The sequence below is a fragment of the Aspergillus costaricaensis genome (assembly GCF_003184835.1).
Source record: "Aspergillus costaricaensis CBS 115574 unplaced genomic scaffold BO79scaffold_1, whole genome shotgun sequence".
NCBI classification, from domain to species: Eukaryota; Fungi; Ascomycota; class Eurotiomycetes; order Eurotiales; family Aspergillaceae; genus Aspergillus; species Aspergillus costaricensis.
Genome location: NW_020291801.1, coordinates 968,692 through 984,175, shown reverse-complemented (window position 1 = coordinate 984,175; position 15,484 = coordinate 968,692). Strand labels below are relative to the sequence as shown.

Sequence of the window (15,484 nt, the reverse complement as noted above, 5' to 3'; positions counted from 1 at the left end):
GGTCAGTACCCTAACATCCTTTGCGCTATTTTGGCTTGATGCTTTTTGGAATGTTGGTGATATAACTTTCGGAGGAAGCCGAGGAGGAACACACACTTCATCTCCGTGGTTGTGGTATTCTCGGCACCAGATGGCATACAACATACAGAACAGTAGCTGTCAGAGAGACAGGCACCGAGAAGAGTAGCCGACCATCGCGCTATTCACGGGATCAGCCGATAACCTGTAGTCGAGGTGACTGCGGGCAGGTGGGAGATCTTGACTAGAGTGGCCGTGTAGCCAAGGCTCGTGTACTGCTAGCCAGTCTACGAGAATGGCGCGAATATCCGCGTTTGACTGAAGCTTAATCCGGAACAAACCTAGAAGTGTGAGGCTTCCCAAACACAAATACTGTAATTCATTCTCTGAACCTAAAATGCTACCACTTCGCTTCTCATAATGTGATCCGAAAGGACGGAGGACGATAAGTGCTATCAGGACTGCTACAGCAGTCTGCCACCACAGCCTCTCAGTTGAGCAGAATCTACCAGAAAAAGCGCAGTCCCTTGCTGCTCATAATAGAGATGCCTTAGCAACCCAAGCCCAGCTAGCGATGGTGATACATTTACGTTACTCAATATTACCCGACTGGAGTTGACGATTGGATTGTCGAGCCGCTGTGAGACCGGCCAAGTTCGGATTCGAACCCAATCTGCTAGAGCGGGATTAATGAACTCCGCTACCAGTAAACATCAGATGAACGGTACCTTTGTTCTCTACCACTAATGCCATGGGATCCAATGCTAGAATCCTCTCCCGGAATTTCTGCGGCCTCTGCTCACTCCGCTGGCGGCTCATACTTCGGTCGGCTGCCAACCATGGATCCACTATCGATCAGTTCCAGCGTTATTGCGATCGCAACATTAGCCGCTCAAGTCTGTTCCAAGTTGTCGGAACTACGGTCATTGTACAAGAGTCTGCCTGGTCGGCTGCACGCTGTCAACAATGAGGTTGCTGATCTGGAAGTAGTCCTCCTGGAAGTTGCCTTTGTGGTGAAAAAGCGGCAGACCTTCCTAGAGAAGGAACTATCCTCCATTCCCCACCTCTTGAAGCAGGCATATACCAAGCTGAATGAGCTGAAGGCTATTGTTTGCAAACTCACTGCTGTCTGTCGTGCGGGGCGAGTGCCCATATCTTTGGTTCTTTCCTGGCGGAAGGAGGAGCAGACCAAGTTACAGGTGCTGCAAGATGATCTTCGAACGATCAAGAGCAGCTTAAATATCATGCTCGGGGCTTCAAACTCGTCAGTGTCCTCACATGGGATTGTCTTACATTGTGGGTTATCGCCGAAGCTGACCTCGAATGCTAGGCATGATATGATGAAAATCCGTCTGGAAATCGAGTCGTTTTCTACAATAACAGCACATTCAATGCAGCAGCAACAGGTTGCGTTGCAAAACCATTTTAGCGGCGCTCTTGTGGCAGTTAACGAGCGCATAGCAAGGGTAGAAGAGATGCTTCGCGAGCAGGCCCTTCAAGTCAGTGAAAGCCAAACCATCCAGGTGGGCTCGTCGTACATTGCATCTCAACCTCGTCGAAGACTGCCGGGGATATCTAAACCCACCGTGCTACCCGCTTCCCCGCGCTCGGAGGGTATCGGTGTGAGAATCGCACCATTCATCGTTACCTGCGGACCAAAGTGCATTTGCGCATGTCATCGTGAGAAGAAGTCAGCGACTCCTGCATTCCTTGACCGGGTTGTTGGACGGCTTTTTGTCGGATACTCTGGAATTCCCGTCTTTAGTCCGAGATGTACACTCGATACCTGCCAAAAGTCACGAGCAAGTCAAGTCACCCTGGAGTACTGGTTCCCGATCGACTTCTGGTCGTCCACAATTGTTAGAATGCAGGTGGGCTATCAGCCTAATGTTGGATCACTGTTGCAGTTGGATACGCTGAGACGAGTACCGGACACCGCGCAGTGCGTGAACTTTGCTCTCAACGGGGATATTGAGGGCTTGAAATATCTCTTTACTCATGGCCTCGCCTCTCCGCGGGACATCAGTACTACTCGAGGATATTCCGTCCTTCGATGGGCGCTGTACGGAAAACAATATGAGACTTGTGAGTTCCTTATTCATGCTGGCGCAGATCCAGACTACAGACCCATCGCTGCAAGCGACAATAGCCCGAAAAACAAAGCTTGCCATTTTCTTCTCGAAGGGGGGCTGCCAGACAATGCCGTCAAGGCTCTTCGCACGATAACAAAAGGCGGATATTTAGATGAGTTCATAGAGAACTCCAATTTTACCCAGACTCACAAGATTATCCTAGGCATATCCATGAACAACCTGGAGGAGGAGATTATTCAACATCCTGAGGATATCAACGCTGTTGATGCAATGCGCCGGACTCCACTAGCTTGGGCAGCGGCAAGAGGGGACACTCGAGCGATCGTCACTCTGCTAAGTCAGGGAGCTGACCCCAATATCATGGATATGCAACTCTCAGGCCCCTTATCAAATGCAGCGGCGCAAGGCCATACTGTCAGTGTTCGTCTTCTCCTGGAAGCCGGTGCATATCCCGATACCGCCAAGTTCACCGGAGTGAGAAAAGGGAGCCCCCTCAACTGTGCCGCACGGAATTCTCGAAGTGTCGTATTGCTCAAGAGTCTCTTAGACTTTGGAGCAGAGGTAGATGCCTCTGGAACAGATGGCAAAACTGCCCTCCTCCAAGCGGCACGTATCGACAATCCCAGTTTTGCTATGCTCCTGCTGGAATATGGAGCAGATATCAATGCCACTGCTGCCGATGACTCGACCCCTCTTACGACTGCAATCACCTATAACAGCCACAATGTCCTTCGGCTGATCCTTGATCGTTGGCATGAGTACTCTTCTTGTCCCCGTCTCAAGGGACCGCATCTTTTGCAGATTGTCGCGCTGTATGCTGATTTGGAGACCATTAACATCCTCGCGGGAACTGACCATTTCCGGGCGAAGTATGACAATCGATATACTCATGGGGATTTCTCTGATCACCTGCGCCAGCGGCCCGATTTCACGGAAAAGTTGGCGGTTGCGTTCGATGAGCTTCTGACTATCATTAATCAGCGACCAGTTGTGGATGAGTCGCTGGACAGCCTGATGGAGGCTGGGTTTTTCTCTTGTTTACCTTCCCGAGTCAACTCGCGACAGGAAGATATGCTCCAAGAGCCCGGCAGTCCTGCCAGCTCGGATGAAAGCTTTGCAGATGCACTGGACTACGTGTCTATATCCTGAGATAGCTAGTCGAAGGCATGAAGAGTACTCTGTCAAGGATATACATCATTGGTTATTGGTTCGTCGGTTACGTTGTAGTCTATCTGTTTTACCCGAGGAGCATGTATATTGGTAGAAGCTTCCGTCATCATATGGATCACAGAAGGGCATTAGTCATAGGTTGCTACTTTGGGGTTGATGGAGCAAGCAGGTGCTTTTAAGGAACTGTTGAAAGGGGTTTAGTCATAGTGGTCTTACATGATCATATCTAGTCTACCAAGCTTCATCTCCAATTCCAGCAAAGGGCTGCCATGATCACACTAGATAGACAGTCTGCGGCTCACAATCATCGAAGACCGGGGTGAGGCCAAAATCATAAAAATGTTCGTAGAAGCCAATCCGCTTGAACTGCAATCTCGTCTGATGTGGACACTTCAGCAGCACCAATCCGGCAGACTGGACCCCATCTTCGTACCTAACAGGCTCCGACCATACTTTCCCATCACCTCTCGATACGATCATCAGGTAGACTTCCTGTTCCTCAAGATAGCACCCTGCATGATCCAGGAATATAGTCTCACTGTGACTTTCATCAGAACCGCCGGACACATGGACATATCGCAATTGAAACTTTTTATTTTCCTCCTCAGGATCACGGTTCTTCAGTCCAGGGAAAGCCCACAGCATGCCTTCTGGTATTGGCTGAAAGCGAGCCTCCATCCGGGCCGCTCTAATCTTCGCTCTGAGCTTCACATATCCCCGGTCCCCTTGGTCGACTGCCAGTTGCCCATAACTGTCTCCCGCGTACTGCGGGATTATATCGTGACCGAGAACCTCAATTTCCGGTCTCGGGTTATAGAGATTACTTGCAAGAAACTCAACCGCCCCATCATTGGCACACCACGACCACGTCGGCGCTCGATAATATTTCGTTGGGATCATTGGACGACGTTCTCTTTCCCCAAACCACCGATCCATCCCAGGACTCATCGCGTTACGGGTGGCCCAAAGAAGTCCAGAGGCCAGATCCTGGACCCATAATCCGACAAGGTACTCATCGTTCAATGCCAAAGCGTGAGTGCGCGCGATGCCGGCAACCGCGGGTAATTTGTCGCTTGGTACGGTGAGATCGCGACAGGTATAGTCTTCCACGATTTTGTACCAGGCTTTGTATAATTCTGTTTTGTCGGGACCTTCTGCGCCCGTCGACGATGATGTTCCGCCGATCTCTAGTTTATCTAGTGACTTGTGGCGTCGGGGCCGTTTGGCCAGATCGATATCGCGCCCATAATCTTTTGGTGAGGGGCAGGTAAATAAGCCTAGACCGAGCATATCAGTTACTCCGATGTAGAGTTTTCGTGGTGATAGGAGTCGTTCCTGCAGGGTCCAGCCGCGGGTATTCCATACTGACGAGTCCAGTTCATCTTCGGCCGCTAGGTATGGGTTCCAGAAAAGGTGATCCAGCTCGCCCTTGTAAGATGACGGTTCGATAAAGAATGAGCCGTGAATTCCAGGGTGGTTCTCGATGGAGTATGTAATGGGAACCAGAGATTCAGATTCGCATACAGTTCGATCAAAGACTTTCTGAAGGGGTGTATCCGTGGCAGTCAAGTAAATTGTCAGGTATGATGACATATATATGCTGTGCATTTTGGTCGACTCCGAGGCCCAATCGCGTCGGGACTGGTCCTGTTGAATCTCAAGAAGACCCTTCTCTTTGGTTCTCGTTTCTTTTTGGATGATGCAGAGACTGTCGATCCACAAATTGGAAATGCCCAATGCGCAGCATATGTCAACGACGTCTCTGAAACCAGGCGGTAGAGTCGCTGTGGGGTCATCTGCTGAGAATGGTGATAGTGGGATATCTTGGTAATGCGCTTGTAGGTTGCTGGGAGTTGTGGCGAGGAACTCGTCGGAGCCCCAGCGGTAGCTGAGTGCAGCATACTTTGGAACGTTGGAGGCATCTTGACAGTTTGAACCATGACTTTTCAGATCTTTGGTTTCCACTAAGCGTAGCTTTTTCCCTTGCTGGTCTTGAGTGATTTCGATAAGCCGGAGAGGCAACCTGTCGGCTATGGACTCCTCATGGTGAATAATGCTGGAGGCATGATTATGATGCTGGTCGCATTCAGTCAAATGGTCTCGAATTGTCTTTGTGTTTTCACTGGATAGCCTGTCTTGATCGGGATGGGGATATGCGATGCCTAGATAGCGTGCAAGGGGGTCATCTAATCGCAGTTAGCGTACAGACTATCTCAGTTGGAAGCCCATATAATTTAGACCACGGTAAGAAAAAATGACGATAACCTACCAGAATGTGCACGTAGCTTGAAATAAATCAGGCCATCGGGCCCAGTCATGTCGCCCGCAAATCGATCCTGTCCTGGTCTGAGAAGATCCCATTCGATTATGATTGCGGCGAATTTACTTCTCTCGTTGTCCGAGGCTCTGAATTCTGCCATCAGTGAAACCTTGACCACCTTGACTGTGGAGTATTTACGATCGTGCTCTTCCGGGGACCAGCTGCGAAGACGACGTTCGCTAATGCCATTCAGCAGCGATCTCCGGAGCGCTAGGCAGAACGAGCATCCTGCCTCGCCTGACGCCCTGAGAGCCGGTAACTCGGGGAGGTCATCACGATAGTCAAATTCGATAGGAACGGAATGTTGCCCAGCTGGGAATTGCAGGTGGGGTCCGCTGGATTCTGATCCAACTTCGGTGAAGCCGTACCTCGCTAGGGACTCGGCGCTCAAGTATAGAAATTTGCATCTGCTGCAAAGGGCGGATGGCATTTTCCATAGGAGGAAATTGACACCTGACTTGGTTCAAGGGGATTGATGTGAAAAACATCATGAACGACGTTCACCTTCCGCACCAGATGAGGAGAGGTGGGGTAAATCGATATTTAGTCTCCGAACGACGATTTCGACAATGATCTACTCTTCAGGAAAGACACGTGGCAGGCGTGTGTGGCAGCAGATGGACTGATGCAGCTTGTTGCCTTCAATTTAAACCTTGGTATATCTGGGGTTCGGCAGACAGACAGAAATGTTGAATTATCTTGTGTTGCGTATAAATAGACATGTGCTATCAATTCACATGTGCATAAAGTGGTGATGTGCATTGCACATATTAATAATCATGGGTATTCATAACACTTTATGCTATAATGTTTCAAATTGCCGAGTGACTGCGCCATTCTCATGCACTGTCCAACTGCACCCGAGGATGGCAATTCCATTCCCAGCATATCTGCCAAGCCACTGTGGCAGAGATATTGACTCTCGTAATAGTGGAATGGTGGGTGATAAGTTAGTGCCATAAATAGCACAATTGACGGAGAATTTCCTGTAGTCTAGTGCTTACCTTGTTATCCCTGCTAGTAAGCATCCCGACCGGGCTTGCAGAACAGAGTTTGCTTTCACTTTTGACAAAAGCCTAAATACGACCTACGCCTCTAAAGGCCCCCCCCTATCTGTGCTCAACTTCTTCGGAAATGCTCGGAATCTATTGTAGTAAATACTAATGGACCACTTAGTTGAATGGAACTCCGGAACGCTGGATCTGCCTGAGCAGCGATCGGCAAAAATCTTCTTGAGCCTACCAGAAAGATGCCAAAAGGAGCCTGGCACGTGAGTAATCGAAGCCCAAAACGAGCCTTGCGAGTCGACTAATGTAGATAACCATTGGTTAAGCTCCACTATATCGGTGGACCCAGAGAGGCTTAGCCAGGAAAAAAGCATGTTTAGCTTCTTCTCGATAGGGTCTGTCTGCCTGGCCGGACCCCGATCCATGCCCAGTCAACCCGACAATCAACGGAACTCAGGGGACCTCTCGAGGGGTTCAGCCCTACTAGGCCCATTGTTCACCCACTTGACTTGCAACTCATTAGCAATGATCTTTGGATTTTGCCAGTGGTCTCATGTACCCCTTATTTCCTGGCCCCGATTAGCGGTGTCCGGCTTGATCCTAAACTGGGATCCACGTATGCACCGGGGCCAAACGTTCCTCCTAGTCGCTGATGAATTAATTTAAACACCACTTTAAAAACATGTCATCCCCCCCGGTCATGACGCGAGGCCCATCAGGTTCCGGCCTTGCATGTTTGCCCGCTGCCAACGTCATCCGTGCAGGCAGAAGCAATCCTCTGCACGGAACTTGCTCGGTATATTCCCGCACACAACCCATGCTCCTTCGGCTGAATTCTTCGTTGCACAATGACTTGGGATGAGTCCAGGAAGCTGCTCTCGCACAATATGAGCCAATTCGCGGCTATCCGGAGCCAGCGAGGCTTTCGGATCATCTTCGCGGCCGTCGCAGTCATATTTGCACTTTCCATCTTCATGCTGCTTCCGCCAGCATCAACAACGACCAAAGTTCTCGGATTCGGGCAGGGACAGAAGCCCACGACTCAGTCATCTTCAGCTGAGGCTATCACGATAGATACTAGCCTTATCACCGATCTATCGCAATACTTTGCGGACTATCCCATCCAGAAACCCTTCAAAGAGAAGTTCGGCGAGCTAGGCCGCCGCAACCGAGTTCTTCGCGACTGGCTCATTCAAACCGAAACCTCCCAGGACTCTACCACCCAGTCCATCTTACGCAACGCGATTGAAGAAGTCGCCATCGCGCAATACCCTTTCCTGCAACCTCCCAAGCAGACTCAGTCCCACCAATCTAGATCTTCCCGTCACCCAGTACAAGACCTCCGCGCTTCCTTCGAGCCCAAATCTACCGGTATTGTCATCCCAACCAGCGACCACACCCTCCGTTATGCCGCTCACCTTATTGCCTCTCTTCGCTCTGTCCTCAACTCTACTTTGCCTATCCAAGTTGTCTACGCAGGCGATGACGACCTCTCCCCTACGAACCGGAACCACCTGTTGACTCTGTCTGCCTCTGGTCCCGCCATTACCTTCCTCAACATCCTCACCGTCTTCGATGACACAACCCTCAAGTTGAAAACAGGCGGTTGGGCCATAAAACCCTTCGCGGCATTGGCTTCCCCTTTCGAGAAAGTTATTCTTGCAGATGCCGATGCTGTCTTCCTACAACCCCCGGAAGCACTCCTCCAGCATGACGCCTTCGTCAACAAAGGCGCGCTTCTTTTCCACGATCGTCTCCTTTGGAAGCACGCTTTCGAGGGCCGTCACGAGTGGTGGCGGGATCAGATACGCCGACCTAGTAAGGAGATGGACGCCTCTCTTGTCTGGACGGAAGATTACGCCGAAGAAGCAGACTCGGGTCTCGTGGTGCTCGACAAAAGTAGGCCGGATACGTTCATGGGACTGTTGCATATTTGCTGGCAGAATACGTACGACGTGCGGGAGGAGACGACGTATAAGATCACGTATGGGGATAAGGAGAGCTGGTGGTTGGGATTGGAGTTAGCTGGCGCTGAATATGAGTTCTCGAAGCACTACGGAGGCGTCGTCGGGTGGGAGAATGTTGATGATAAGGAAAGAGTCGGTGTATGTAGTTTTGTGATAGCGCATGTGGATGCCAAGGGGCGGCTGCTGTGGTATAATGGCAGTTTGTTGAAGAACAAGGGACAGGTTGGTATGGAGGATGTCTATGAGGTTCCGAACAAATGGATGATCGATGCGGAGTGGGTTAAAGGGGCGAGGAAACAGGATCATAGTTGTATGGTCGGTGGTGAGGTCAGGGAGCTTACAAGGGACGAGTTGGATGTGCTGCAGAGGTCGATTGCTGCCGCAAGGCAGGTGGATACGCTGGTGCGTACAAGCTGACCTTATATAATATTTATAGATTTACGTTGCTACTAGGCTATCTCGGGGTTTTTAATTCAGCGATATACCCACTGATTTTGCATGAAATCATGCCTTCTTGCAGGCGTCGTCGTGACGATCGACCTGTTAAAGTCTGCTGTCACTTTTGGCTGTAGAAGTGCTAAGTCTGTCTCGTAATCATAATACACCCTATGCCGGCGTGACTACGTGAAGAAAGCACATATTGTGTCATTCATCCCATCTTACGCTTGATATCAAACAACTGAGCTAGTTAATTAATGTGCGTGAAGCTCAGGAGCAGACTTCCCCACGTTAATAGAATAATTGATGTGAAGAGTTTGATTGCTCCATAACCCAAACCTCATGACACTCATAGAAGAGCATGGAGCTGACTTGCGCTTCGTGAATAACCAGCATCACCACGGCGTAATTCCATGCGAGCCGTATTGAATCAATTACATCCCGTCACCGTCCTTGCAGATTTATTCAGTAATTAAATGCCTTTGTTGCTCTATATAAAGCCCGTAGTCCTCCCTCATCCTGTCCCTTTCTCTTCTTCCTAACCACTCATACGGATCACAAATGACTCTTTCTCAGTGGCCAAAGATATCCTCTGAACAATTTCTTTCTCCATGAATTATCACTTGTCATATATCTATTATCTGCCAATCTTAGCCAGCACTTACTCTTTGGCACTGCCTACTTAACTTTTACGGCACAATATAAATCAGTTGCAATGCCGACTTCAGTCGTCAACTAATCAGTCGTCAACTAAGCCTCGTCATACCAAAGATATCCTGACACTTCTCTCAGACGGCCCTCAATCTTACCTACCCTCTTTTACGGTGTCTAAGACATTAATATATGAGCGATATAAAGCAGTACTCAGGGATACCATGCACGGTATCCTTCAGACAGACATTATATAATTTTCATATGTGACAAAATCCGGGTCACAAGGCAACAAACAGCAGACACTTGAGCTCATAATACTTTCCGAAAATCGAAGAGGAGTAAAGGCAAGTACGCCTCCTCTTCGCTACCATCATGAGCTCTCATCTGTACTCTTACAGTGTCTAATTACTCCTTGACGATATTAAACGAATTAAGATACTCGTTGCGATGCACAACTAGTGAGATTGGGGTCCACAACAGACACAAGAGTCCTTCCGTCTCATTCGGTTGATCGCCGTTATATACTGTCGCGGACACGTCGCTGGCGTCAGGGTTATACTATGATCTGAAAGCAAGAAGAACGCGTGCACTATCCTTCCAATGCTTGAAAACGGTCGGCAATGTGGTACAACTGCTGAACCACAAAGAAGGTACCGAGCAGTTCGAGAAGAATGATTTTATTCATATCGTCAAATGCGAGATCACATCTGCCATGACTGGTATAATCATTCTCCCTGTAACGATCGACCGTTATATAATGATCTGCCTCGATGAAATGGAATCTGCCGTTGGTCCGTCTGCGACTGCCCAAAAGAGATGGATCTCGCCGACAACACTTTATCCCTCATGCGTGTCTTGGGCGACTGGGTTTGGCTTCACGTCTGCTCCGCTACAACCGACGCTAGTCCAGACCGGTACTTTCCGACAATACGTCCTATCAGGGCAGCAGATTATGTCTCTCAGGGACCATGTATAGCTATATACTCACTAGCAGCAGTGAGTCACCATGTTAGACGAAAAGGTCTTTCGGTCGCTCAGATCATTTGGTTATTGCCCTTCTGGGTCAAGACCTGATGAGTAAGACATGTCCCAGTATGTGCCTGTTTTGGTGCGCTACCTCGGCCTAACGGAAACAGAGGAAAGGTCTTAGAATCTAATACTTCATTGCTGAGGTTGAGGTCCTTAACCAGGTCCCTCTAACCCTGTCATAATGCCCACTCTGGGAAACGCCGTTGTACATGCAGCTTCTGCTGTTCAGACTTCGGACCATTTCACTGCTGCAACATATACTTTCTACTGACACGTCTAATGATCTGGTGACTCCTATATCGTGTTTCCTATTGAATGAGAAGAAGGAGGGATTGAACAAGAATCTCTATGGCCTTATTCCTACAGCGCTTGGCGACATGTGAAACCAAGCTCCCAGAACGGTATGACTCAGATGAGTGGCGTCGCCTGTCAGTACACCAGGCAAGATCTACCTGGCGGCTGCGGCTTAACCAACCCCTTTGAACTCTTTGGTCATCTTCCGGAGTGCAGGACAGCAAAGCACAAAAATCAGTTCTAAATGCAGATATGAGTTGTGGCCATTGCTGGGTCAATGGTAGCCTGGGTAGGTCTTCCCTCCATTTCGGTGTGGTTCCTAGCTAAGTTACAATAGAGACATGGCACGGCTTCTGAAAAACAAAATCCAGGGGGTATGTGACTTTGGAGAGACCAATCATTGTGTTAGCTACGGACTCTAACAGGTGTTGATCCTCTTAGCTCTTGAAACGATTGTATTCAGTTTCAAGAATGAAGGAAACGATCATAACCTACTACATCGACTCGGCGCCTTAAGCGACTCGGATGAAATCAGCAGAGCGTACCATCACGCCTGCAATTAGACTGTGCTGAAAAACAGTACTTTAACGCTCACAGTGTGGCCGGGATAGACTGGAATACTGTCGAATGGCTTAACGGTATTACTCTCTTTGCTAGTAGCATTAAGGTAAATAGAAATATGGATAATCGGCCTTTGGTTCTGCTCGAAGTCCAAGTGCCCGAACCGTCTTTCGGCGACAGAACATACAGACTTGGACTGACTGGCAACGGAGACCGGGTGATTCACTTTGTGAAAATCTTCACGATAGACCACAGGTCCGGGCCAGTCTGTTACTAATGGCTACATGCATATGGACCTAGATACATTTGGCGAGTGTTACCATGACGGTCTGTTCTTCAATTATTCCACTCTTCTTAACAGATCATCCTACACAAATATCACAACTCCCTCCTATCCTCCTCATGCATGGCCACCTATACAGCTTATGTGATAGAAAGGCAACATCAATGTCTCTAATATTCGGGTCTCTACTTCCTCATTGCACAACAGATCTCATGGAGAAGTTCATGGACACGTACGCAAACTTACGGTAACATTTGCCGGTTGACTCAAGCAGCGCGTCTTTTCCTACCCATGCAGCAGATCCAAGCCACTTCCGATGGATATCTAGTGTGGAGCAGCGATACTGTGTCTAAATCTCTCCGGGATACGCGTCAAAGCCTCCAGAAATAGCTCTGAAACGGAGATTGAGCCGGTGGTGCGCTTTTGCGGACTTACGTGATAGGTCGGCAAGGGGGAAAAAGATCAAATGCTTCTCACTGTCCATGTGCTAATCTCGATATATCTGACGCGCATAATGAAGAGTCTATTTGTTTGCGACAGCGAGAAGTTGCTTTATATGGAATACCTCAGCGAATATGAACGAGACACCTTCCCGATCCACTCTTTCCTACGGTTCTGACCTATCGTCATTCTCGCGAGACTGCATCCCTCTACACCGTCCTTATTATAATACGTCGGCTGAACACATATACCTGCTACCTGCTACTTTGCCATTCCCACCGTTCTCGATCGTGGCAACAATAAATGGTCGAATCAACGGGCAACACAGGCGACCTTTTGGGGTGCTGTGGAGAACTAGACAACCTCGTCAGCTTTGATAGCTTGACTGTTCTCCTGGTTATTTTGAGGTCACAGGTAACATTTTCGTCGAGTCATATGAGTTACATACATCTACTAACTCTTTTGAAGCCAAGCCATGGGACAATCTCCCCGATAGTCAACAACCGGATACAATGGCCAGGCAAACATCATTCTCACTCCCTTTCTTATGAGATAAGTAAAAAATCTCGATTTGCGCAACATAGGAAAGCTGCTCTTGGTAGACAGCAAATCCAAACGTCAGGTTGAATCCATCCTTGATTACCCCGTGCTCAGAGAGTATATTTACGACACATATTATATATTTCACCAAATGCGTGTCTCTTCCTGCTACAGACTATGTCTGAGACCGAAATGTGTCATAAGCAAGCGATGCAGCCATCCATAACTGTGCCACCGAATAGTTACGAATAAACTAGCACAGGATGCGGAACTGGAATTGAAATAAGAACACAACACATTTTATCGGACGGCTGATCGACGATGAGCTTTATAAAATCAAACACTGGATATCGGCATCATGAGATCGGCTGTCTCTCCTAAATTGAAGAAATCGAATCTAGTCTCATGCTCGTTCAACTGCATCCACCAGATGGAGAAATAAACAGCTAGGAGTCGCTGCGAAAGCTCAGCCTTCGTCTGTTCCGTCTGAACTTCCCCTCCGTTCAAACGACGAAGTATATGGACCTCGACGTATCCTGGAGCGTTGTACAGAAACGATCATCATCGACAGGTTACTTTGATGAAGGATCTTTCAGTCAGAGATCTGATCATCCCCTGACTGCTTCTGTCTTTTATCAATACCTCTAGAATACATAAACACTCAAAGTGTGATAAGGGTGTGCAGCTTGTTTGCCAAAACTTCCAACCCGGAACTTGACTAAAGCAGAGATCTAACAGCTGGAGAGGGATGATCAATTTCGAATTGTCGTTCTGTATAGTGAGAAAAAGCTGGTGTTGGGAACTTCGGAGACAGACAAGGACCTACTAGTCCCTGAGGAGTACGACTTGCAGTACGCACGCAAGCCCAACGAAAAAATGTTGGACTAAGGGAGGTAAGAGGAGACACTCAAACATTAAGACGATCCTCGAAAAAGATAGAAGAGAAGACATGGCACCCCAGCAGTGGCGGTTACCGAGTAAGGTTCGCTGCGCCAACGGCATGATGCGCGTACAATAAGAGCCTCGGAGACCATCTCTATAAGATAAAAATGCTCGAATCTTTTGCTGATGACTCCGTGTATTCCCGTTAATGATCCTGTGACAGACATCTACTCGCCTTCGTGGAGTCGATAAACGCGGAAGCTTCAAAAAATCCCATGGCGGTTGTTACTACATCTCCTCCGCATGATAGGATAATCCTACACAACATCAATTTCGCAGGATGTGCCCCTGGCAGAGAAATATTCGTCAAGAAGAAAAAAAGTTTCCGGTGGCTCACTTGAATACTGTCTGTGCTAGTCGTCTAGGGACAATCTTCGATGGTCTTCCTTGACCTGTCTTACGAGCAGGTATCTATTGCTCTTGAAAACCCTTTGGGTTACAGAAATAAGATATAGGATATTATGATCTTTTCTCTTTTACCACAGACAATTCTCGGCTCATTATTGGGTGTGATCGTGCATGACAAGCAGCGGTCAAATATACTGACGACGATGATTTACAGCGCATTATCAATGAATGGCGGTAATGCCTATCTTCACTTTCTCTGCCTCGATTCATCTGCCATGACCGTTCTTACATCCCTGCAACTACGTTCCTGATTAGGCAGTACTGCCACATCAGTAGGTCGGGATAATGGTATGAGGGTTTATGACTTTCCCTATCAGAGAGCTATATGAAAACCGCAGCCTAGTCTTGACGATGAGCAGTCGGACATTAACATTGCCTAAGCACATACGAATAATCTAAATCAAGTCCATTAAGAACGTGATATTAATGAAAAGGGCTATAGAACAGTTCAACTGCTTGAAGCAACATCATGTTGCTGCCTGGGCTAACTTACTACTCGTCTCCTCTCTCGAATTGACCAGACTCTATACCATCTTCATCCACATTTTCGTCTTCGTCTTCAGGCACATACTGTCTTTCTCCATGTCGTGTGCACGACACATTCAGCAGAAGCCAAAGACGGGTTTAATCACTGAGCTATCAGAGGGATACTGCTCGTACCTGGCAGGAACATGTCCAGAATGGAATAGTATCAACACACCGCTACTCACACCATTACATCGATTCTCCACGGTAGCGTTACTCCGGCATCAGTGCAGGGCAAAGCTTGGTCTATGCAGATTATAATAACCCTGGGTCTGGGGATAGCACTCGCTATCTAGCTATAACTTTAACTAAATAAGGCTTTACAACCGAGTTACATCGAAGATGCCAGGTGGCGTCCCTAATTGAAGGGACAATGTTATCTTCCCTACGGTCGCCTATCCACGGTCCATGACCTTCTGATTTACCGTGAGCTTATATCGCTTTAATCAGCAGCTATAGATCCCGTCGTCAAGAGTCCAGTGGGCGAGAACCTATTTTTGAACCTGATTGTGTGTCAAAGCCTCCCGTATACATGCAGTATGTCATGTCTGACTACCAGTCAATAGAGCTGTCAGTCTGAAGCCTTGACATTCTGCGCCAATTAAATGATGGGCCCGGGTAAAAAACTGAATGATAGAAGTTCAGCCATGGTTGTTCTCGGAAATGACAACACAGGTTGCAAAAGGCCTCATTACATGCATAACTCTTTGGATGACCGAAGTATATGCGGAAAAGTGGCGGGCGCACGCCTATTCCGATTACAGCTGGGATGGCTGGAACTCCTTTATGGTTTC

The 15,484-nt window shown here is 48.3% G+C and overlaps 3 protein-coding genes across 3 annotated transcripts; 2 read left to right on the top strand and 1 right to left on the bottom strand.

Annotated features, from left to right (window-relative positions):
• Positions 1–3,487: 3,487 nt before the first annotated feature.
• On the bottom strand, positions 3,488–6,031 carry BO79DRAFT_261391 (uncharacterized protein; the record flags this gene model as incomplete). The annotated part of the gene is made up of 2 exons (XM_025686478.1): positions 3,488–5,467; positions 5,551–6,031. The coding sequence occupies 2 exons, from the start codon at positions 6,029–6,031 to the stop codon at positions 3,555–3,557; spliced, it is 2,394 nt and encodes a 797-aa protein (XP_025545166.1). The 3' UTR covers positions 3,488–3,554.
• A 349-nt stretch (positions 6,032–6,380) lies between these two features.
• Positions 6,381–7,261, top strand: BO79DRAFT_212577 (uncharacterized protein; the record flags this gene model as incomplete). Its single annotated transcript, XM_025683174.1, has 4 exons — positions 6,381–6,539; positions 6,594–6,621; positions 6,778–6,871; positions 7,003–7,261. The coding sequence occupies 4 exons, from the start codon at positions 6,381–6,383 to the stop codon at positions 7,259–7,261; spliced, it is 540 nt and encodes a 179-aa protein (XP_025545165.1).
• A 199-nt stretch (positions 7,262–7,460) lies between these two features.
• Positions 7,461–9,039, top strand: BO79DRAFT_206141 (putative alpha-1,3-mannosyltransferase). Its single transcript, XM_025681913.1, has one exon. The coding sequence runs from the start codon at positions 7,496–7,498 to the stop codon at positions 8,990–8,992; it is 1,497 nt and encodes a 498-aa protein (XP_025545164.1). The 5' UTR covers positions 7,461–7,495; the 3' UTR covers positions 8,993–9,039.
• Positions 9,040–15,484: the final 6,445 nt, after the last annotated feature.

Excerpts from the sequence above, each read along its gene's own strand:
- BO79DRAFT_206141 (XM_025681913.1), top strand. The coding sequence starts at position 7,496 with ATGAGCCAATTCGCGGCTATCCGGAGCCAGCGAGGCTTTCGGATCATC.